Raw genomic sequence first — 26,356 nt, forward strand, 5'->3', positions numbered from 1 at the left:
TGGTGGTTTAGAAACTTAGAGTAATTAAACTGATTTATAAAATTGCTATTTCCGCTCTGGAAATTGACTAAGGAAACAAATTTCAGACATTATTCACTAACTCCCAAAGGGAAAGGCATTTATTTGTTTTCTTCTTATTTTCCAATAAGAGCAAAAGTGAATACTACTTATTTTTTGTGTACCTGTGCCTTGTACTGTCACGCTTATGCCCTGAACTCTCTGTGCAGTCCATGGTCAGGGATTGGCCGCAGGAACAGCATCCATTAATGTTCTGGGGGCACATTGTTCATGGGGTAAAGAATAGTCTGGCTTGCATATCTTATAAAAATAATAAGTTTCGGAGTGCCTAGGTGGCAAAGTCTGTTAAGCATTCAGCTCAGGTAGTGCCTTAGGGTTGTGAGATCGAGCCCCGTCATAGACTCCACACTCAGCACAGCATCTGTTGAGATTCTCTTTCCCTCTCCCTCTGCCTCTCCCGCTCATATTCTCTCTCTCAAATAAATAAATGTCTTTAAAAAAGATAAAAACAATCCATTTTTACTTCTTCGAAGTATATGAGACTTGTGTGATATTCTTGTTAGTGAAATATTTAGAATTGAAATGAGGAGAGGAAACCTATCTTATTGAAAATTTAAAAATTTAATTTGACAAGCATCTAGTAAAGTTCTGTATATATTATGAACAAAGCAATGTGAACAATATGTGGTTTGTGACTTAGAGGGCTTGCTTGATGTTACAGACTGTTTTTGTCCTTCTAAAATTCATCTGTTATATCTTAATGCCCAATGGGACAATATTAGGAGGTGGAACATCTGGAGAGTCATTAAGTCATAAGGGTGGAGTCCTCATGAATGGGATTAGTGCCCTTATAAAAGGGACCCCAGAGAACCCTCTTATTGCCTTTGCCATACAAAGACACTGTGAGAAGGTGGCTGTATATAAAGGAGAAAGAGTGCCCTCATCACATATCAGATCTGAGGATGCCTTGATTGGACTTCTCAGCCTCCAGAATTGTGAGAATTTTTTGTTGTTGAACCCACCTACCCACCATACTTTTATTATAGCAGCCCCGAAAGAACTAAGACCCATCATGCCAGGGAAGCAGGCATATAGAGAAGTAACTGTATGACACTGTGATGAATAATATAAAATTCTGTGCAATTAGAAGTAAGAAAACAGTCTATTCTTCTTAAAGAGATGGTGTGTTATAGAAAGATACTCTCAGTTGCTGTTTGAGCTAGATCTTCCATGGCTAAATTGGAGTTTGGGTATGTTATAAAAGTTAAGAGGTGAGCGAGGTGTTCTAGGCAAGGGAATAGTATGGATGAAGGCATGGGTACATGACACTACGTTTACACAACCAGGGCTTGGGTCTGGAATGGAAAGATGGGTTGGTGTTGAAGACAACAGAGGGAAGTGCTGAGCCATGCGACCTGAAGGAGGTTCGAGAGAGCTCAAGTGTCTGGGATGAAAAAAAGACTGAAGGAAGACTGTAGGAAAACTAAATAAAGTAGGGATTTAATTAATTACAATGTATCAATATTGGCTTATTACTTGTGACAAATATAGCATACCATTGTAAGATATTAATAATAAGAGAAACAGGGTATCTGGTGTATTGGGAACTCTCTAACTATCCCTGTAACTTTTCTGTAAATCTATTTTAGAATAAAAATTTTATTTAAAAAAGGATAAAAATATAATGCCATTATGAAAAGCATCAATATTTTAAGAGGAGGAAGAAGATGAAACAGCAAGAAGAAAACAGAGAAAAACAAAGAGTGAGGATGTAAAAGAGAATAGTGCTATTGCATTAGGTAATTTTAGTTTCAGGAGTAGAATTTAGAGATTCATCACTTACACACACCAGTCAGTGTTCATCACAAGGGCCCTCTTTAATCCCCATCACCCATTTCACCCACCTCCCCTCCAGCATCTCCGTTTCTTCTCTATAGTTAAAGAGTAGCAGTGCTCTTATGAAGAAAAGAAGGAAGGTTTTAAATTCTATTGGAGAGATGAAGGAGGATAATAGAGAATTGTCCAGCTAAAAGCCCACTAAAAATTGCAATCATGGTCAATCCTGAGGAGCTGAATCAATTAGCAGAACACACAATCATGGAAGATACCTTCATTGGGAGGAAGCTGGGCCTCTCACGAGGGAATAAATCACAGAACACTCTTCTTGAGACTGTGGGCTCCTCTACTAAATTCTTAGCAACACTGACCTTTATTCTCTGCCACATGGAAGTGGAAAAAATCTTCACTACAGATAAGGTATGTCATTTGATGCCTTCTTTACCACCATAATCCCCTGACCACTCACAAAACTGGGGTTATTTCATTAAAAAGAATCTGTCCATATTTGATATTATCTGCCACTAGCAGGTAATCCTCACTCCTTACACTCATCAGCATTCAATGGATTTCTCTGCCCCTTCCCCTCTATTTCTGTGATCATGCAATAGTGCATTTTATTTCTTTCTTTAACCCTCCCGTCCCCTTAAGAGTTTAAATTCAAGTTTAGACTGAACATATATTCGCATTTCAGAAAACAAAATGAAAGGAAACCCTGTTACCTACCTGGGTCTGCCTTCCAGCACATTCGATACAAACCCACAAGAACAAATGCTGAAAGTGTCACTACAATCAAAGCAATCACCACTGGCAAAATGACACCTACAAAGTATTGAGGACATTGTCAATTTGAGTGCCTATTGAATTTAACAGTAAATAGTTTACTGAACAAAAGTATGTATGCATCCTTCTTTCTTTACAGCTCACTCAGTTAAACTACTGTATTTTTGGCAAGCGTTTATCAGATTCAAAATTTTACCCCGGTTGTCATTTCTGATGTATCCACTTGATGTCAGTCTTGCAACCTTTTGAAATAAAGTTCCAAACCTAAGGATGCTGGTTTCCTCACCTTCTTAGAGACTACAGAAGTGAGGAGATAGAAGACTGGAGAAGCAGAAGATGTCCTCTAGACCATAGTCAGACCCACTTCACATATTATATACTGTACTACTTTATAAAAAAGTATATATATATATATATATATATATATATATATGGCATATATATATGTTTTTGCTAAAATGGAGTGTTTCTTTGAAGGCCATTTTCAACATAGTAAAGTTCTGTGAAGGTGAACAATTCATTTTTATGGAGCTCTCTGCCTGTGCAATTTTGCCTTATCTTTCCATAGCGACAGTTAAATTGGGGTGAGTTTTTATTCAGAGGAGAGTTTTACTGTTTTGGTTTGGTTCTTAACATCTGTCTTCTTTTGTACAGTCTTTGCTCAGGTTAAAAAGACAGTGATGAAAAGACAAAGCTGTCATAGTCATACAACTAGAGATGTAGAGGCCACAGTTATTATTTAGCTGAGTATTCTCATCTGCTTGCATATGTACTCCTCGTATTTATCCAATTTTCTGTAGGATGGTTTATACTTCCAAAGTTATAGTTAAACATTTGTTTCATATTAGACCTTGAGCGAGATCATTAGTGCCTCCCAAATTAAAGATGCCATGAATCAGCAAGTTAATAAATGGCATGCTGACTTACTGAATCGAATGGCTTTACTTAAGCCTAGGTGATATTTTATCATCAGTTTCATAAGCATTCATCTTATTCTTAATTTCTAGGGAAATGAGTGGATTTTTTTCTAGTCAGTCCTAACATACACATATATATTACATCATATATGTACATATATATATGTATATGTGTACATATGTATGTGTATATATATGTGTATACATATATATGTTTTTGCTAAAATGGAGTATTTCTTTAAAGGCCATTTTTAACATATGGTAAAGTTCTGTGAAGGTGAACAATTCATTTCTTTTGTTTTATTTTTTTAAAGTATTTTATTTATTTATTCATGAGAGACACAGAGAGAGAGAAAGAGAGAGGCAGAGGGAGAAGCAGGTTCCATGCAGGGAGCCCACTGTGGGACTCTATCCCGGGTCTCCAGGATCAGGCCCTGGGCCAAAGGCAGGCGCTAAACTGCTGAGCCACCGGGGCTGCCTGAACAATTCATTTCTTTGAATCCCTCTGCCTGTGCACTTTGGCTTATCTAAGACTAGTCTCATCAATTCACCTTGACCCTTGGTAGTAATTGCTTAGCACTAAGGTAAGAAAAAAATTCCAAATCTGTGCTCATTAAAATCAGTCTCAATAGTAGGAAATCCTCAAAACAGGCGGCAGTTAGGTAATATTATAATGAAACTGCAGATTCAGTAAAGTTGATAAAAGGCTGTCTATAATCGAATCCTCTCCTTTATCAGCCACATTCAAACATTTTACATATTTGGTGTCACAAATGAAGATATGTCTGTTACTCACTGGAATAAGAGGGGCTGGCTGAAGAAGAGCTTGCATTTTTTGCATCCTCAGTACCTATTGTTTTAAGAAAGAAAAAAAAGTCACCTTTGGTTAATGTATGACAATTCTCAAAATCTTATTCCTTCCCTCCCCCCCATTTAAGTAAGCCTCTGTAATCTCTAGGTATGATGTGTCAAGTAGAAAAAAATCTCTCTCATTCTGAAGTCTGTTTTGTAAATTAAGATTGGCAAGGAATTAATGTACAATTTGATGAGTTTGGGCAAATGCATATACCTTTGAAACTATCACCACAATCAAGGTAATAGACATATCTGTCATTTTCAAAGTTTCCTTGTGTCCCTGCTTTACCACAGATGTGCAATTTTGTTTTGTATTTCAGTTACATCTTGATAAAGCTGTTAAAAAAGATTTGTAGGATTTTCTTGGTGAGAAGGGATCAAGTAAAGAAAATTCCCACTCATGCATACAGAAATCATACCTTGAAACTGGGAGATGTTTCCTGGAATTGTTACTGAGATTGAGGGTAATGTACTGGTATGAGAAGGCGATGCATCTGGTTGTAGAGTGCTAACTGTAGGAAAATCACAAATCCAGTCAGATGAGGGTATTGATTCTTCTTACTGAATTTCTTTGCAGAAATTACATTTTAACAGCTTGCACTTCTGAGAACCTGTGAAAACTGTTTATTGTTGAATAATAGGATGCATACAATCATACACTAAATCATAAGTTCATCTATATTTCCTGTAAAGATGATTAAATTTAGAATCACAAAACCTGGGTATCAGTATCATATCTTTAAGAACTGGCTAGAAAGCTTGAGTAAGTTTCTTATCCTTCACTGTAGCCTATATCATCTGCTGCATGAAATTCTTATGGGATGCAAATCTATTCAAAAGCAGTACTTTCATTTCAGATATTACAATTTTGGGGAATAGAGAAATTTTTTCCAACACACATACTTAAAACAGGCATAAATGCACATTTTCTTCCACAGAAAATGTTAATTTTAAGTTAATCATCATTATTAATTTGTTTGCTTAAGTTAACATCTGCCATCTTCAGTCAGAAGGACTGAAACAAAAATTTAAATAAAAATATATTATTCAAAATCCACTCTCAATAAGTTGCAAGGAAATACCAATATTTAAATGTCTTAGGAGCTTATAGTATTTATTCTTGTGAACTTGGGATAAAGCACAGTTTGTATTTAGAATGATTTCGAAAAAGAATTATTTTTCAAACAATGTTGTTTAAAGTCATTTCCTTTGATCACACCTGTTTGCCTTGTCTCACTGCTAAAGTTTAAGTTCCTGCAGTGTGAAGGCCGTAACTCCCATCATACTCCACATGGAGCTCTAACTGCTGTGGGTATACAGTGAAATGGAGCTGGCTGCTTGGCTGAACCAAGAGGCATCGCTTATAATTATGGCCCCCTTAGGAGTATTGAGGACGTGTATAATTGCATCAAAGAAATTGATATTGCCTATGACTGCCTTGGATCTTTCCCTCTTAGCCACCCACAGCCCAGCACGCACTGCATGCTCATGCATTTTTGACATCTGTGGGGGAAGAATAATGTTTAGAGTCTGTACCGTTCTTGCCATGCAAGAAATCTGTGGGAGGAAGCTAGATATATGCCCATAAGAACAAAGGAAAATGTCAGGCTAGTGCACTAAACAGCAGAAAAAGAAATATTAAATGAAAGTGTGGGAACTAGCTGAAACCTTGGGTACTTTTAGCTGCTTTTTCTTGTGTCAAGTGTTTTAGTGAGAACGTTGCTCTTTTGATTGTGTTGGTAGAGAACAAGATGGCTGATTAAATTACCAGTGACATTAATCCACCTGGGATACCCCGAGGGTTAATTTTCAAGACTCCATATCCTATCTTATTACCTTCTCATAGACAAGCTAAGTGGCTACAACTCTGAATATAACTTATGTGGTTTAGATAAAACTCCAAACTTTCCTACTTAAAACATGTTGATTGTACAGTGCCAGCTGTTAGTGCTAATGATCCATAGGGTTGGCAATGGAGTTAATGGTTCTTGAAAGAATTTATTCACTCCTTGGACAAACATTTTAAAATTTTTGTTTTAACTGCAACCTTCAATTAATAAATAATTTCTGGGGGCACTGCTCACCCCAGTCGGTTGAGCATCCAACTCTTGATTTCTCCTCAGGTCATGACCTCATGGGTCATGGGATCCAGCCCCATGACTCATGAGTTGGGCTCAGTGCTCAGCAGTGCTTCAGATTCTCTTTCCCTCTCCCTCTACTCCTTCTCCCACTCATGCTCTCTCTCCCTCTCTCTCTCAGATAAGTCTTTAAACAATCATTTCTGAATCTAGTATATTTACACACACACACACACACACACACTTTACCTCTATCACATGTAATCCCTTCTAGTATTTTGTTTTCTTTTATTTAATTTTTCCAGTAGTGGTCATGAATTTCTTTTGGAAATTAACTCACAGTTTGAGAAATCATCTCTACTATCATGCTCATATTGATTAAATTATTATTCTTGGCTTAATTCATAAGTTACAACCATAAAGGAATTCTTTTTGTGACTAAGACAGAAGGATCCATGATGTGTTCAGAGCTCATGATCTCTATGGATTTTGTTGAGACTCTATTATGCAACATTACTACTGAAACAGCATCGGCAGAGGAGATACAGGAGAAGTATAGTGGAGTAGTTAAAAGCATGATTCTGAAGTCAGAGTTCATGGCTTCAAGTCTGAATATAGAACTTGTTTCCTGTAGAATGCCAGGCAAGTCACTTAACCTCTTTCTGCTTGAGCTCCCACATATACAAATGGTGATTTTAATAGTTCTATATCATAGTGTTGTAAAGTTAAATGAGTATGCTTAAATTTAAATGGTTTAGAAAAGTACTTGATACTAATATATTTGTATTATTTTATAATAATATTTTATTATTATATGATTTTACATTATTTTAAAATATATTGTGATTAGGCCTCTAAAGAGTTGTACTTTTCAACCAAAGTCAAAGTGTCCCATTTTCTCAAAAGTTCTTTTTTTTTTTTTTTTTTAAATTTTTATTTATTTATGATAGTCACACACACACAGAGAGAGAGAGAGAGAGAGAGAGAGAGAGGCAGAGACACAGGCAGAGGGAGAAGCAGGCTCCATGCACCAGGAGCCCGACGTGGGATTTGATCCCAGGTCTCCAGGATCACGCCCTGGGCCAAAGGCAGGCGCTAAACCGCTGCGCCACCCAGGGATCCCCTTTTTTTTTTTTTTTCAAAAGTTCTTAATATATGCAACAGACTATTCAGACACCTTCATGTTTTTGGACACTTATTTTCTCTAACCAGAAACTGGAATAATTGGTGTATATAGCACTCTTAGATGACATAGATTTACTGTGGGACCCTGGCTTTTGTTGATTATAATGATTATTTAATTGCAGATATGTTGTGTCATAATTTAAACCCAGTTTACAAGCTTCAGCCCAAAACTTGGAGCAGAATGTTTGAGGTAAAGACCCTTTGAACCAAATTCTTTGTGATAATGTGTATCCAAATTTACCCCACTGCATCTGACAGTTGCTATAAACCAATTACTTGATAAATCATTGGGCTATAGAAAGACAGAAGACCTATTGATGTCCAGGGCCACTTTAGTGGCCATAAGAATGAGCCTCAGAAAACTCCAACTATGGGCAGTGTAATGATCAAGCTTCCCCACTTGCTTTCTGAAATTCATCACTGTGTTCTTGCTGATGCCATGCCTCCCCCAGGATGCTCTCAGCCAATGACTGAGCTTAGCAAAGATATGAAAGCAGTCCTGTTCCTGGGAGCCAGAAACTCCTCCGAAGAGAAACTCAGGCTGGAGGAGTCTCTGTTGCTCTCTTAGAGGAGAGTATATAAGATACATAGATATTAATGGGAGGAAAGTGTGAATGGCAGTAGAGGATAAGACATTCTATATGAGAAAGACATTCTATTTTTATTTCTTGTATGTTGTCTACATTCTTTTCTAATATGTGGATACTTAAAGAACTACCCAAGGGGCTAAACTCAATTGAATTGAATGATCATTTCCCATTTTTTATCAATAATTGGGACTCTTGCTTAATTGCAATTTGATGGATTCATGTCTCATTTTTAAAAATAACTTTCTAGCCTTTGACACAATAAATCATTCACTGCTTCTTAACAGCTTTTCTTCATGTGGCTTCCAGTAGGAACACAGTTTATGGTTTACTCTCTGGTCTCTGGCTGGTTCCTCCTTCTTTCTCTGAGTTGCAGACCCTCCTGGAGGGTCCTGAGGCTTAATACTTGGTCCTTAACTCCAACTACAGTAATTTCTGTGATGATCTCATTCTGTTTCTAGGCTTAAATCAATCCAATGATCCCTGAACTCGTATTTCCAGCCCAGACCTCATTCTTAAACTCCAGATTCATAAAGCCACATGCTTACACAGCAAATAACAAACACCTTAAATTCAACATGTCCAAACTTGAACTTCTGCTTTATCTGCAGCCTTCCCATCTGGCAATCAGTCCTTCCAACCCTTCAAGCCAAAGACCTCATGGCTATTTTTGCCCCCATCTTTTCCATCCTATCCCACATGCAGGATCACTAGGAATATCTATTGGTATCACCTCTGAAATATTAACAGAATTTGGGGACTTCATGCGACCTACCCTGTGACTACCCTGGTCTAAGCTAACATCATCTCTATCCTGGAAAATTTCCAAAGTATCTTTGCTTCATCTGACAGTCTTCTCCTTAGGTCTCAGATTTATATTCATGAAATATGAGTCATATCATGTCACTACTTTCTCAAGATGCCCAACATTCCCCATTCCACTTATAAAAAAGCCAAAGTCCTTGTGATAACCCTCCAAACCCTAGGCAATCTGCCTGGCAAATTTCCTGCCCCACTTCCTCAGCGCAGGCAATGCAACACACAGGGCCTCTCCTCATGTTCTAACTCTGCCTGGGTGCTCTTCCTCCACATGTTGGTTTGCTCACTTCCTTGTATTTATTAAAATCTTTTTTAGGAAAGCTTACCCTGACCACGTTTTTCAGTCCTGCAAACTGGTCCCCACCTTTCTTCACCTCTCTGGCACTTGTGATCCCTCTTTCCTACACCGCTGTGAATTCTATCTTTCTCATCTAAGACCTTTGAGGGAAAGGATAATATTTTGCTCATTGATGTTTCCCAAATGTTAGGACAGTGTCCAGAAGTAGAGTCCATAAGTCTTTGCTTTATAGATAAACAAACTTTTTGGCAGAAGTCACTAATGTTAAAGATGACATGAATTAATGAGCATACCTTCTGTGTCATCATATTTGGATGGGAATGTTTAAGATCATTGTACTATTAATATTTTCATTCGTTCTACTATAAGAAAAAAATAGATACCTACACCAGTCCAACAGGAGACATTGAAAGAAATAGAGGAAAAGAGGTAGTTATTGCATTTAAGGAACATACATTCTAGTTGGAGGTGGGGAGCATAGCCCAAAGCAGACAGATGTGAAACAAGAAATAAAGAATAAGGCAAAACAATATGTCAGGTATTAAAATAAGAGAGACTCTGTTATTGCTTATTGAATTTTACTTATGAGCTAACTCTTAACAAAAAGGATCTGTGGGCTTAAGCAATGATTTATACCACAAGTTGAATACAATAGAAATAAGAAATCAGAACCAATGCAAATTGATGAAACAAACAGGCTCCTTCTAAGAGTTAATGCCAAACATTAATACAGTTTCTGATATTCTTGTAAGAATTGATTCTGAGCATCTTGACACTCAGGGAAAGAAAGGCAGTCTACTCTAGGCTTTATTATGAGAGAAAAATGGCTTATTCTATAAGTAATTGGCATGTAAGGGTTCAGACAACAAATGCTAGAAGTATAGTTGGTGCCATTCTGTGTTTTGGTCGGGGTTGGGGGGATATGCTGATATGATCCCTGATGTCTCTTCTAGCTTTAAGACTCTGGATTCTTGTCAAGGTTCCTTTCGATCAAGATTTTGTCATAGCTAGAATGTATTTTCACCTATGACTGCATGCCCTGTCTACTTAATGGGCAAAATATCGAAAGGAAAGTTCTGTTCTCTGTTCTCATCAGAACTTACCTTTCTGACCTTCCTGTACTTTTTTAAAAAAGATCTTATTTATTTATTTGAGAGAGAGTGTGCATGTGCACAAGATGGGGTAGGGACAAGGAGAGAGAGAGAAGCAGACTCCCTGCTGAGCCCCAACGTGAGGCTCCATCCCAGGACCCCAAGATCATGACATGAGCTGAAGCCAAACATTTAACCAGCTAAACCACTCAGGGGCCCTGACTTTGGTGTACTCTTAAAACAATGCAAAAAAAAAAAAAAAAAGAGTTTTATCTCAAATTTCTTCCCGTTGCTTTGAGTTATCAATGTGACTAACCTTGGGTAACAGAATCTTCTAACCCAGTGATAACTGTGAATGGAGATTTATTTACTTTATGTAACTTTGCAGAATTACATATTGAAGAAAGATGTATTTTTTGTGATTTGAATATGAATAGTTATTAATTTCCAGAAAGCTGGAAATTATACAATATATATATTGTATACAATATACAAAGAATGAATGAGGCACTGTGTTAATCATCTTATTCTGAAACATTTTTAATATTGTGTTTTAAACATGAGAGATATTGTGACTTGGAGACACAAGGTAATACATCTGACAGTAAATAGAACTAAGACGTAAACCAAGTAGGACTCAGAAGTGTTTCTCTTCCCTTTTCAATATATCATGAAATCAATAAATTTTAAGTGAGTTAAGTTCATCTTACTTGTTGATGGTACCAATATCAATGAAATCAATGAAATATTTTCTCAGCATTCTAAAGGTTTAGAATGTTCTTACCCTTCTCCTAACACAGATACATTATCTTACTTTAAATTCACAATCTGGATAATATGAACTGAACACACTGGAAAGTTTTATAGTATGTAACTGTGTCAGCTCTGAGAATATGAGGGTAAGCATTTCAAAATATGGACATGAAAACAAATAGGATTTTCATTTTCAAACCCTTTTGGAATTCTATGTGTCGGGCACTATTCTAAGTGTTTTACAAATATTAACTCATTCAATTATTGCATTGTAAATATTTGCATTTTACAAAGTGGAAACTGAGGCCCAGGGAGATTAAATAATTTGCCCAAGGTCACACAGCAAGTTAGGTAGCAGAATCAGGATTTGAATGCAGGCTCTAGAGTCTGTGCTGTCAAACACGACTTTACGCTGCCTGCTGCTGCATGTCAGCAGGAATGAGTTACAACTTCATGCCTCTTATCCTTGTCACATAAAACATAGCCTCTTTCAATTTAGACCCAATCTAGACAAACTTCTTTCCATCAAGGCAAACCATAAACACCTTCCTTCAAGAGGCCAAACCAGACCATGCAGATACAAGGAGACAGAGAGAATTATTCCTAATATATCAAATAAAGCACACTGTAGAGTTTATAAGGTACATACCATTAGTATTAACATTGAAGTTTATTGGTTCTTAAAGTGGATGCTGGGTAGCTAATCAGTTGAGACTGTAAGTTCTTATGACCTTCCATGTAGACTACAGAGGCACAAGCCTCTCCTGGAGACTCAGCCGATTTCTTGAACTAGAGGAGAAATCACTTAGCTATACCCAGATGTATACAATTTCCTAAGTGAAAGTTTATGGCAGACCCTACCACATCAATATTGACATCTTCCATTAGTGACTCCTTTTATTCTCAACTAATCTTTTAAACATTACAAAATTTCCAAGTTAAAAAGAAACAATAAACCTCTAGATATTGCTTTGCTACAGGTGTATTTCTAGCTTGAATGGATTCCAACTGAACCATTGTGTCAAGATTCTGTCATTCAAAGTTAGAATACTCAGTAAGTAACCTTCTGTATAAAAAGACTGATGCTTCACATCATATGAATTCCTAGAGGTCAGCAACCAACTCTCAGCCATTACATAGAATGTTGAGCACAATGAAAATGCCAGGATAGAGCATTCTCCTTTCCAAAGGTCAGTGGTCAGGTTTGGTAAGACCTGTAATGTCTGTTCTGGCTTCAAATTTTCCATCAAAATTAATGTCTATAATGCAATTGAGGTTGTGAAACACAGTTAAAGTAAAGAAGATGGTTACAATGAAATCGTTCACAAGTTGTGCTGATCACTTGTGATTGGAATGTTGTTGCAATGATTAATTTTATATGTCAACTTGACTTGGCCATAGGATTCCCAGATATTTGACCAAGTATTAGTCTGGATGTGTCTGTGAGTGTATTTTTTGGATGATATTAACATGTGAATCAGTAGACTGAATAAAGTAAAGCAGATTGCCCTACGATGGGAATGGCTCTCATCCAATCAGTTGAAGACCTGAATGGAATAAACAGGCTGACTCTCCTACAGTAAGAAGTAAGGAGTAAAGAATAAACTCTTCCTGACTGATTGCCTTGAACTGGGACATTGATCTTTCCTTGCATTTGGACTCAAATTGAAATATTGGCTCTTTCTGGGTCCCCAGCCTTCTGGCTTTCAGTCTGGAACTTACACCATTGGCTTTTTTGGTTCTCAGGCCTTGGACTGGAACTACACAATACACTCTCCTGGGTCTCCAGGCTTCCAGCCTGCTGGCTGCAGATCTTGGGACTTCTCAGCTTTCAAAATACATGAGCCAATTCCTTATAATAAATCTTTATGCATAGATATATATATATATATAGTTTCTCTGGAGAACTCTGAGTAATATAGTTGTATTTTCCAGAAGATTGAGGGCAAATGGTTTATTTCTTTCCCAATACACTGAGGCACATTGGTCCATTTTTCTTCAAATCTAAGGTCTTGTATCAAAGAAATCAAGAGTCTCATTTTCAAGGACACATTATTAGCTCTGCTTGTCTGTGGAAAAATGATAAGGCTGAAGAAAAGTGAATTCCATCATTGCTTAAAATTGTTGTGAAGGCCATATGATTCCTGTGTATATCTCTAGGGAATAAATAGCCTTGCATCACTTTTTCTTTGCATTTCCTCATTAGCTCTGAACTCAGAGCTAGAAAAGTGAGTAGGCTAGAAGCTAGAGAGTCATTTCTTTTGTGAGTCTTTTCCTCCTCTTCCTTAAACTGCTTTCCTAAATCTGATACATAACACAAGCACTGCTAAAGGCGGGGGGGGGGAATCTCTGCTCTCCTCCAATCTTAACCTAAGGTTAAGAAGTTTGAAGTTTGTCTATGACACATTGTAGACCTATATGGCTACTAGGGTTATTACAGTTTTGTGTGTGGTTTTTATTATTTATTTATTAATTTATTTACTTATTTATTTTTGGTTTTTACCATGCTAACTAGTCTTCCTTGGTAACCCTTAATGGCCGGCTCCATGTATCACTCATAACTCTTAGGTAGTGTCACATGTAATGGAACAAAAGGACTATTTATTAAATGCTTGGGCTAGTGGTGGTTGGTTGAATATATGGTTATGTGTATTTAGACTAAGTTTAGATTAAATTTGTGGTCTTACTATATATGCTACAGTGGATGGTTGAAGTTTGTCTTTCCTACATACTTCAGACATTGGGCATAAATTCTTCATGCCTTGCATTGTTAAATACAACTATCCACTCATACTACCTATCCTCAATTGAATGGAATATATGGACATATCTTCAGACCTTGATCAGTCATTTCCCTATTTCTATGATTAGCTTTCTTTTTTATATACTGTTAGACATCATATCGATGTACAATTTCTTATAATTGATGCTTTATTTATAGTTGCTTTTACTTATTTTGAATTCCCCCCAAATTTTTATGTAAAACAATCATCAATTTCTATACCCTTAATAATATTTTTTGGAGTTAGTGGTAAAAACATAATTTTTCCAAGAAAATGAAAGAGGGATACATAATATGAAAGAAATTGCCAAATGTGAGAACTATATATGATGTAATCAAAGGCTAAATGCATATTAGCTCATATTTATGAAAAGGAAGCAGTGCTAATAATACTTCTGTGGGCTAGGATTTTACCTCAACTTCTACTTTAAAAAGAAATGCTAATTATTTCTTTCTTTCTATAATATGCCTATTCTTGGTCCTATGTGTGTCTTTCACAGATTTGATATTTGACCATCTTTGATAATAAACAAATTACTGGATAAATGATTACAGTTGTCAACAGATGTATAATGGCTATTTTGTCATTATGCTTTTTTTTTTGAGTGAGTCTGGATTTAGTGTTTACCCAGAACATGTATCACAGAAGTTAAAGACTGACTTTTCTCATAGTTTATAAAATCAGTTTCACTTCTTTTTAATCCACTGTTCAAATCAATGATGTGTTTATTATCTGTCTTAGAGGAATTAATTTCTATAACTAAAAACTTAAATAATGTAAATGGACTTTTTATTATAGTTAAAATTCAACTATAGCTAGAGCTGGCATTTTGTAATTTATCTCTTAAAGGATGCTTCAATCCCTCCTTAAAGGAGCTGTTGATTTTGGCAGCTTCTCAATTTTCTTCCATCTGTGACTTCCCCTGGATAACCAGTCCATGAAGCATAAAGTAAGGACTTCTCCAGAACAGTGCAAACCATCATTCAATGCAAAGCTGCCTTGTTTGCTTGGATGCACTGTTTTTGTTTTGTTTTTCCCAGTGTTTTTTCTAGTGTATTTCTAGACTATGTAAATGAAAAGAATAAAAAAATATAGTGATGAGGTGAAATAAAGAGAATTGACATAAAAATAACTTCTTTATTCATGAGATATATTGCATAGAAGATTACTAATTAAAAGTCAACAGCATAATCATTTCAATTTTGAGTTTCTCGAACACATGATGCAGAAGGTAGACTATGATGATTAGTCTATGAAAGTGAAAGTTGGTCATAATTTTCATGGATTTATTTTTCTGACTTTTTTAAGTTACAAGATTTTCTAAGTTTATTTCATATATTTCTCATTTTTATGTATACCAGAACTGACCAAGATTGAGAACCTAAGAGATTTGTCATTTATAAAAGTACGAGGTAGGATGTAGAAAGATAAAAGTCTCCCAAGTAGTTACAATTTCAAAACAACAGAAAAAACTCAATGGTATCATTTTCCCCAGCCCAATGATCTTTTTCAATTTCTATTGTGCCATCACCCTCAATTTATTCAGTTTAAAACCTAGGATAACAAAACATGAGCACTTTTTGGCGTGATAATATTTTAGGCTATTAACTGTAGATTATAACATTGACTTTCAGGCTGTCAGGATCAGGCTATGAGGGGAAGCACAGAGAAGAGAGTCACAGACATACTATACTTCTGTGAGAGGACAGATCAGTCCCCAAAACAGACCAGGAACAGCAGGTTTGGGGCAAAAGACATGTCCACAGGCTTCATGCATTTACCAGGGCTGGTTCCACTCAATCTTGCCACAGAGCATTCTGGCACATCCACTGTTATGGTCTGCATTTTTTTTTAAATTCAGATTCTCCTAAATATTTTAGTTGCCATGTCATATTTTCCTTTGTACTATTTCTCCCTGCCCTCACACTGACTGATCTCCTTTATCTCAGTTTGGGGATTTTATTCATGAATATTCTCAGAGAGAAAAAAATTAACTTACCTGGTGTTTCTTTTGACTTGATCAAACTCTGATTCTCAGCTTTAGAGGAAAGAAAGGAAAAGAAAATCACTAAAGGTAGATATTGGATATCAGATCTACTATGACAAGTGTTATGGGTAGTAAATGGATATAGATCCTACTTCATTTCTAAATCAGTTTTCTTCAAATCATAAAAACACACAGGCTTCATGATTAGAAAAACTTAAGAACATGATTAGAAAAACTTAAGAGCAAACTCAGCCTATTTTTTCTTAAAGGGCCAAACAATAAAGTTTTAGGCTTGGTGGGTTATAAGTCTCTTGGAGCAACTATTCAACTTTGCTATTGCAGTGTGAATATAGCACATGTAATACCTAAAGAGTAGGTATGGCTGTATTCCAAAGAAGTTCTAGTTAGAAAAATAGGTGGGGTGCTGGACTGGGCCTGTAGACCATAGTTTGCTGAATCCTGTTTTAGAGCATCTGGTCCAACTTCACATCCTTAATAAACCAGGATGATGCAGACAACTACAGTTCCTTTGGAAGGGGCTTCTTGAGTGGCACTGCCATGTGTCATTGTGCCACTAAGGTATGACACCTCTCCTCACCTAAGAAAGTTTCAGGAAAGTTCAGACAGATACCTCTCAAACCTAGGGAATTCCTTTAAAGTAAATATGATTCAGATGAGCTTTCTACAGTAAAATTACTTGAGAAAATTATAATGAAAGACCACTTCAACAACTGAGTATATGCACCATGAATAAAATCTGTCGTGTGAAAAATATAGAAAATGATTTTAAAACAAAGAGAAGCCCACTAATGATAGTTTAAAATATCCATTTGCCAGTGAAACTGGGTGGTTTAGTTCAGGTTAAGCCTCTGGCTCTTGATTTCGGCTCAGGTCGTGATCTCAGGGTAGTGAGATGGAGCCCCAGGTTGGGCTCTGTGCTGGATGTGGAGTCCACTTAAGATTCTCTCTCTCTCTGCCCCTCTACCCCTGTGCATGCTCATTTTCTCTCTCTGTCTCTCTCTCTCTCTCAAAAAAAAAAAAAATCCATTTGCCTTCTTTGTGTGTTCACTTGACTGTCTATCAGCATCTTTAATTTAAAGATGCTTAAAACAGAACTCCTGACTGATATCCTTGAATCTGCCTCTTCTTGTGCTTTCTTGGTTCAGGGCATGGTACAATTGTCCCCCGGCTGCACAAACCAAAAAGTAGTGGCCTTTCTTGATTCTCCGTTTTTTCACCCCTATGGGCTCTAGGTTCAAAATATATTCCAAGTATACTCACTACTTAATTGGCTGCTGTTCATGTAATATTCATCTCTCTCCCTCCAATACCACCTAGAAAAATCTATTTAAATTTAAACTTCACTGATCTAATATGGTTCCCTATTCCTTTCACTGTAAGTCTTTATAGGCTATGGCCCCTTGCCTTGCTCCCCATTTTGTTTCTAATCATTTCACTCTGGTAGATAACATCATGGGGTCATTCCTGCTTTGGGCTTCTCTGCTTGCTCTTCCCTATGCCTTGGTCCTCCCAGCCTATACTCTGGTTTCCTTCTCTCTTTCATGACTCTGCTCAGATGTCTCTTCAACAACCTCACCTACAGTGGTTTCCTTCTTTCTCTTCAAACCAGTCTACCACTTGGCTTCATTTGCTCAACAGTACTTTTATTACTATAGCAACATTTATTTATTTATTATTATTATTTTTAGTGTGTTTGTTGTCAGTGGGATGTAGTTCTGTGAGGACAGAGATTACTTGTTTTATTCAGAGCCACAATTCCAGTACCTACCACCAGGTCTCTAGTAAAAACATGGAATGAATGAGGATAGAAAATAAGAATAATAATAAATAAGACAAATTCTACTTTCCTGAATTCAATTTTCAAGGAAAAAGAAAGATTTTATTTAAAACTGCTAGTTGGATAATGATAGCTACCATTTTTAAAGGAAACTCTTTTGATCTGTTCTATATATTATTTGCTGATGTCTGCAAGGAAGACATCATTCCATTCCCTCTCCACAGATCTACAAATATTAGCTGAGAAAAGTGAAACTACTTTCTCAAGATGGAGACAATGACTATAAATCAAGTCTGTCCATTCTAATGTCCATCCTCTTCTCCTAAAAAAGACAGCTTTTCAATCCAATAAACTGCTCTGCAAGGAAAGCCTATGTAATTAATTTCTATTTTGATAACTAGTTAAAATACTTTTGAACATGAATAATGCTGGATATGGAAGATGCACTTAAAATATTTATCAGCTGCTAGAGAATTAGGATACAAAGAAAATCAAAACCCTTTGTTCCTCTTGCTATTAATATCAGGTCATAACCTTTCTTGCTGATAGACTTCATTAAGAGTGAAAAAATTTTAAACTTGTATCAGACAAAACCTTCTGACTATTCTTTGAGGTTTTTTTTTTTTATCAACCTTTAGAAATGCATAATAATTTTAGAGGGACATGTTATTTAAAGAAAAATAACTATGCCTTAAGGTTTAGCTGAATCTTAAAAAAATAATAATATATACCAATTCAAAACCCTTATATTGAGTGTACTCAGAAATCCAGACTTTCATATGTTAATGCATATATTGTTATTCTGAGGACAAAATTCTGCTCAAATCTTAATTTTTTTTTCAAATCTTAAATATTTAATCAAAACTGGTATATATATATATTTATATATATATATTTATATATATATATATACTTTTTTTGGTCTGAAATCAGAAATATTATTTTGAAGACAAAGTGTTTTCATTTGGCATTTCAAATTTTAACTCAGTTCATCCATATAAAAGCTTAATAAAGATGAATGCTATGGAACATGGGTTAAGTGTGAATTAATGAAATGTGAAGATATTTGAGATTATTCCTGAGTTTTACTTATAACTTTCATAAAGCACATGTTTTGAGGAAAGTCTAAGCTCTGATCTATAGTAAAGTGAATAAAATCAGACAGCAAATGAGTGTAGTGCATTCTGTTAAGCTATTCTCAAACTTAGATATTTAGTAAAGACCGAAACCTTAGGGTGGTTGGCAACTTAAAATCTGTGCATTGTGTTTGATTCTGGAAGTCTTACGAAATGCAAACGAACTTCTAAATTTCTAAAGTTTCATCCACATTAATCTAAAGCTAAACTTTACTCAATTAGTATTTATTTATTCTTAAGATCTTATTTATGTATTCATGAGAGACAGAGAGAGAGAGACAGAAACATAGGCAGAGGGAGAATCGGGTACCTTGTAGGGAGCCTGATGCAGAACTGATCCCAGGACCCTGGGATCACGACCTGAGCTGAAGGCAGACACTCAACCACTGAGCCACCTAGGAATTCCTACTCAATTAGCTTTTAAAACAGAAAGCTTAAACAGCAATACAACAAATAACTTTGCTAAATATCAACTTACAAGGATATTGCATTCCTATCTATATATGCATATATAACTGTATATGGTTATGTGTAGAACATATTATTAACAGGAAAAGAGAAAGAATATATACAGCCATTCCTATATATATATTCCATATACAATTCTTTATTGATTTGCCTAAAAATAATTTACTATGACCAATTCAAGTTTTTCTTATCATTCACTTATATATATGGCATAGCCAAGTCTATTATAAAACAGTTGACCCCTGAACAACACAGATTTGAAATGTGTGGACCCTCTTATACACAAATTTTTTCGATACAGTATAGTATTTTAGATGTATTTTCTCTTTCTTATGCTTTCCTTAATAACATTTTATTTTCTCTAGATTTCTTCATTATGAGGTTATAGTACATGACACACAAAACATGTTAATCGATGGTTTATGTTGCTTGTAAGGTCAACAGAAGGCTCTTAGTAATTAACTTTTGGGGAGGTCAAAAGTTCTACATGGACTTTCTACTGCTCAGGGAGTCAGCACCTTTCTACTGCTCATGGGAGTCAACACCTCTCATGTAGGTCAAGGGTCAATTTGTATTTCTGGTTTGGCTAAACCATGACTTATGTGCGACTAAGACTGTGTTATCCTGAGAATTCCTTTTGTATCTGCCCAAGAGAAATGATACAAACAACTTAAATATCATTTAAGAAATGTTCTGGCTAAGTTCCCAAATAAGTGACATGGTGCAACTCACAAAAGAAATAATGAAGCTGAGTGACCTGATAAATTACTGTTTTCCAAAGGATGAAATGCATAGCATTGCATGAGAGGTTCCATATGGCAGTACTGGAAAGTGACATTAAATAAAATTGAAACATTCAATGAGAAAGTTATTTGCTACTTAGCCTTCTTCCAGTTTATTTGATTATTTCAATGGGGAGCCTTCAAAATTACAATTTAATGCAAATGTGTCATTAATATCTATTGTGCTTATCTTGATTTATTTTTTTTTTAAACAAGAACAAACACGTCTCAAACTAAAAGCCTTTGGCAAGCAACAAAATCAAGCTATAATTTAATTATATTTTGTTTATATTGGTGACTTTACTGCTCCTGCTGACAGCTAGTGAAACAGTTTTTTCATTTATGATAGTTTTCTTTTCAAGTAAATTTAAGAAGAAAAAGTGCATCAATTTAAAGAAAGCACAAAATAAATAATAGTGCCAATGATTCACATATCTCATGACACTCGTTAAGTTGTGGGAAACATTGAGGTAAAGTCTTGTAGAGGCCCTTGATGGATTTGTAGAATCAGAAGAAACAGTTGAAGGAAAGAAGAGGGGAAGAAGGAATAGAATCATGAAAACAAGGAGGGCAGGATGAGAAAAACCACAGTCAAGAATAAATCTGGCCTGGTGGGCGACAGTGAGAGAATCACCTTTCTTAGAATCACAGGCTTATGTTCGGGGATCCAGCCAGTCAGCCAATTTGTGTTATAATTATTGAACACTTACTTGTCAAGCAGATGATACACCCAATTAAAAGCAAGTTGTTTTCTACTACCTTTAGATACTTTATGTAAAATAGTTGTAATGAGAACAAGTGTGGTAGAAAAACAGTGCTTTAATTTCATCCTTTCAATTTAACCCTAGCCAAGTCATTTAGTCTTTCTGAACCTGTTTCCTTGTTTGTGAAACTGATATCATAAATATTAACTTTGCCTGCTTGTATAAGAATTGTTATAAGGGACACCTGGGTGGCTCAGTGGTTGAGTATCTGCCTTCAGCTCAGGGTGTGATCCGGGATCGAGTCCTGCATCAGGTTCCCCACAGGGAGCCTGCTTCTTCCTCTGCCTATATCTCTGCCTTTCTCTCTGTGTCCGTCTCATGAATAAATAAATAAAATCTTAAAAAAGATTGTTATTAATAAAATGATAGCTAACATTTGTTGTGTTTACTTCCCAGACACTGCTTTAAGCTCTGTATATTTTATCTCTTTTACTCTTCACAAGAATCCCATAAGTTTGTAATCTTATGGCTATTTTACAGATGAGGAGACTGAGGCACAGAAAAGTTTAATAGCTTGCCAAAGGCCACAGTACAAATAAATGATTGTGCTACTATCTGAACCAAGCCATCTCATTTCAGAATCACGCTTCAGAATCAATAAGCTAACTTCCTCTTGACATGATTGAGATGCCTATTTTTTTTAAGATTTTATTTATTTATTCATGAGAGACAGAGAGAAGACAGAGACATAGGCAGAGGGAGAAGCAGGGTCCTTGTAGGGAGCTTGTTGTGGGACTCGATCCCAGAATTCCAGGATCCCATCCTGAGCCAAAGGCAGACGCTCAACGACTGAGCCACCCAGGCATTCTGAGGTGCCTAATTTATATTCTATGAAGGGCTTATGCCTTAAAAAGCAAGGCATAGGCATTGGCCATTGGCCATTCTCATGTTCAGTCCCTAGTATATGTAAAATGTCTGTTTGGTTATTGCACAATTATCTATGCTTTTTGTGTAAAAATAAATTCCATATTGATCTAGTATAAATTATACAAGAAGGATAACTATTTGATAAACTAGTTACTAAAGATAAATGTTATTAACTCTTACTTAATAACTTATTGATGACTTATAGATGTTATTCATTTCTACTTGACAAAAGCCAGATTTTCCCTTCAGATTTTAAGTCAGTAATATTGTATATGCTGAGGTAGCAAAAAATCTTTTTTGGCAAAACTCTTAGAGGTATTTCTACCAACTCCTTGCTCAGTAATGTATTGGCATATTGCCCATCTCAATTTGCCTTCTACCTCTCATCTTATTCCACATTCTTTCCTCAGCCAAGTGAGAATTCACAAGAGAGAGAAAGCAATAGTTCACCCTTCCTGGCCAATCTCTTACAGTGTGCACTGTGCCTGCTTTGACATTTGGTTACAGATACCTGAATCACTAAATTGTCAGCAAGAAAAGCACTATTTTGCTTTCTCCTCTCCATTTTTCTCTTCCTTCCTCAGAAACCAACAAGATGTGCCAGTGATGGGAATGAAAAAAAGAAGTGAGAGACGATGCCACACATTTTCAAGCCCTTAGCAGAAATGGGACTCAGGAAGAGGGGAAGTTTTGTACTTGTACAACAGTTTTACATGCGATCCCTCTATAGTTTAGCTGTGTTGGAGAGCAGAGACTCCTGTGATTGACATTTCCTTAGAATCACCTCTCAGTGCTCAAAGAGGTAATCTTGCACATAGACAAGGACAAATGCATGGATGACAGAATCTGGGTGTGGCAAAGGTAGTTCAAGATCTGGTCTGGAGCAGGTTAAATGGTGAGCCCCTGTCCCTAAAAACATGTGCACCAGGAACCTGTGAATATGACCTTATTGAAACGGGTCCTTGCAATTTAACTAAACTAAAGATTTTGATAACTCCAGACACCCGTATAAGAAGAGAACCCATGGAGAGAAGAGGAGAGACACAGGGAAAGTCCATGTGAAGATAGAGATTAAAGGGGATGCATCAACAAGCCAAGGAATATGAGGGATTGTTGGCCATCCCCAGAAGCTAAGAGGCATGCCAGGCACACAGATGTCCTCCAAAAGATTTGCAGTGAATAAACAAATTTATTAATGAATTCAATGGGCCCTCATGTATTTAACTGTAAAGTCAGAGCACTAAATTAGTGACAATTTCTATCTTTAAAATTCTAAGATTCTAGGAACATGTCTTCTCTAAAGCAGAATGAAATAGTTAAATAGGAGAAATACACAGAAATTTAAGAGGACAGGAAATGAGGCATGCCTCAGTGGTCAGTCTGTTAAGCAGCTGGCTCTTGGTTTTGGCTCAGGTCATGATCTCAGGGTCCTGCAATTGATCCCGAGTGGGGCTCCACACTCAGCTCGTAGTCTACTTGACATTCTCTCATTCCTTCTCCTTCTAATCCTCCCACTCACTCTCTCTCTCTCTCTATCTCAAATAAATAAATAAATATTTAAAGAAAAAGAGAAAAACACGAACAGGAGGAGGGGCAGAGGGAGAAGCAGGCTCCCTGCTGAGCAAGGAGCCCAACCTGGTGCTCAGTACTTGATCCAAGACCCAGAGATCATGACCTGAGCCAAGAGGCAGATGCTTAAACAACTGAGCTCCCAAGCACCCTTACATCCTTCCTTTCTAGGGAGTAAAGCAATAAACCTCATTAACTCTTCTCTACATTATTTGTTTAATTTTTAAAAATTATTTATTTATTCATGAGAAACACAGAGAAGCAGAGACATTGGCAGTGAGAGAATGAGATTCCCCATGATTCCATCCCAGAATCTCAGGATTAGGACCTGAGCTGAAGGCAGACACTCAACCACTAAGCCACCCAGGTGTCCCACTCTTCTCTACTTTAAGTCAAATCTGCACTTGAGACGGCATACTCACACTGCTTGTATTTGATAGTTACTATCAAAGGGCCCGTTGCCATGTATTTAAGGGGGAGATGAAGCTTCCACTCTTCAACATTCCCCTACCAGTAGATTGCCTTGTTCTCCTTCCATCTCTCTGCCTTGGCTTTTCTAATTATGAACGTTTATGTGTGTGATGGGTAGAGATGGAAAGGGAACATTACTCTGCTAACCAGGAATCTGGGCTTGCTCCTGGTTTCATTAGACACAAATAGAAATCTGTGCAAACTCATTATATCAAGTGGATTCCATACTAAGTAGGATTTACCTTGAGGAACCAGAGAGCTGTGGGGAAGAATGGCTACCCCCCAAAATGGGTTTAAAACCAAATATCTAAAGGACTAGTATAGAACTGGTTAATCAAATGGCAAGTGCAAAGGGTTCCTATAAACGCCCTTATTTCAATATCTTGCTTTCCAGGGTGACTTAGTTTTCAAGAAATGGCTTTGTGGGTATATTTAAAAAGAATTACTTAGAAGAAAGTACATGCACTTCAATGCTGCATGTAGAAGCTAAATAAATATAATAGAGTCATCTAGCAGAGATGCAGTAGGCATTTTACTCCCTAAATCAAAGTAAAACTGAGAGTCTTAACTGACTCATGGGGCTGACCACACACTTCTGTATAAGTGCTAATTTAATAAACCATGGTCCCTGAATGACATTCCTAATCGGTCACTTAATGAGTGGGTATTAGGGTAGAATACAAATTATTTGAGTTTAACCTTCAACTGCTATACATTTTGAAGATGGAAATTTACTTTTATTCTTGTTTATATTTGGGACAATCATAGTATGAAATGGATAGGATTTTGGTCTGCTAAAGGTGCCTTTCAGATATATTTGGCCTCAAAACTAACTTTAACTTACCAGGAGCCAAAACACTGCCACAAGGAAATGTCTTACATATGAAGAAGAAAAGACCCTGCTCTTTAAATTCTTCTCTGTGGTGATGCTCCCATTAAATAAAATCAATAGTTTCAGTTATGGTATGAAATTAGGTTCTTTCTATGTAAACTTCTTTATGTTCTGCTAAAGAGAATCACAATAAAATAGGAAAATGGATGTTCCATAGTGTCTCTAGACAAGAGTGGGACTGGCACGTCTGCAGTTCCCACCTGCCATCTCCTTCTACCTTAGAGATCTCCCAAAAAGAGCCTTGGAGACTGTAAGTCATCTATAGCTGTTTCTTATAAGGACTATGAACATATGTTTATAATGGATGGTATGTGATAAGCTATTATGGCAGATGACTGACTAGGTTTTCAAGCCAGGATATTTTTTTTTTTAATTTTTATTTATTTATGATAGGCACACAGTGAGAGAGAGAGAGAGAGAGGCAGAGACACAGGCAGAGGGAGAAGCAGGCTCCATGCACCGGGAGCCCGACGTGGGATTCGATCCCGGGTCTCCAGGATCGCGCCCTGGGCCAAAGGCAGGCGCCAAACCGCTGCGCCACCCAGGGATCCCCCAAGCCAGGATATTTTAATTTAAAGTACAGATTACTTCATATCACGGAGGCCAGGAATTGGGAAGTGCTTGTATTGATGATAGATGTGGTTAGAAAGTTGTCTGAGCTCAGAGTTCTTGGTCCTACTGCTCTGTCTTTCACCAATAACTTCATCTTGCTCAGGGGGTCTCCTCATCTTTCCATTCTTCCCAGCAATTTTACTTCCTCATAACATCTGCTTGCTCATGCCATAGGTATGCCCAGGAATCACCATGGCTGTCTCAGACTCACTCTACTGGAAACTTGAGCTTTGGGTTTCACAGCTAATCACCCTTTTCTTTAGGTTTTCTCATTCAGATTGCACAGAAAGGAAATTTGTTTGGCCTAGCTTAACATGTTCTTTCCTTTTGTTTTTAATTTTTTTTTTTTTAATTTATAATAGTCACAGAAAGAGAGAGAGAGGCAGAGACACAGGCGGAGGGAGAAGCAGGCTCCATACACCGGGAGCCCGATGTGGGATTCGATCCCGGGTCTCCAGGATCGCGCCCTGGGCCAAAGGCAGGCGCCAAACCGCTGCGCCACCCAGGGATCCCTCCTTTTGTTTTTAAACCAAGCTTTGTAAAGAAACTCACAACAAAATGCACTCATTTTAAGTATACAAGTCAATAATTTTCAGTAAATTTATGGAGTTGTGCAACCATCACTACAAGCCAGTTTTGGAACATTTTCAACACAAAAAAATCCTGTGGGACCTTCTGCAGTCAATCTCCAGTTCCATCTCCAGCTGTAGACAACAAATTATGTGGTTTCTGTCCCTATAAGAATGTCCATCCTGGACATTTCATATAAACGGAATCATACAATATGTGATTGTCAGACTTCTTTCACTGAGCATAATTGTTTGGGGTTCATAGGTTATAATCTGTATCAGTAATTTGTTCCTTTAAATTGCTGAATGGTAGTCCATTGTATGGGTATCCTATGTTTTAGAATATTTCGAATCCATTTCAAATAGAAAATCCAATGGATTATCCATCTCACCAGTTAATGGGCATTTGGATTGTTTCCAGTGTGACTATTACGAATA

At 36.8% G+C, this 26,356-nt stretch overlaps 1 protein-coding gene across 2 annotated transcripts in view; it reads right to left on the minus strand.

The window, feature by feature from the left end:
• The window catches only part of EMCN (endomucin), a 133,331-nt gene that overhangs the window by 54,825 nt on the left and 52,150 nt on the right, over positions 1 to 26,356 (minus strand). For both annotated transcript variants that reach the window (XM_041758467.1, XM_041758466.1), the window contains exons 5-8: positions 16,003 to 16,041; positions 4,829 to 4,921; positions 4,351 to 4,404; positions 2,581 to 2,676 (exon numbers count right to left, since the gene is read on the minus strand). In XM_041758467.1, the coding sequence (XP_041614401.1) occupies positions 2,581 to 2,676; positions 4,351 to 4,404; positions 4,829 to 4,921; positions 16,003 to 16,041 (282 nt within the window). The remainder of the gene's footprint in view (positions 1 to 2,580; positions 2,677 to 4,350; positions 4,405 to 4,828; positions 4,922 to 16,002; positions 16,042 to 26,356) is intronic.

The sequence above is a fragment of the Vulpes lagopus genome, chromosome 6 (genome assembly GCF_018345385.1).
Source record: "Vulpes lagopus strain Blue_001 chromosome 6, ASM1834538v1, whole genome shotgun sequence".
Lineage (NCBI taxonomy): Eukaryota > Metazoa > Chordata > Mammalia > Carnivora > Canidae > Vulpes > Vulpes lagopus.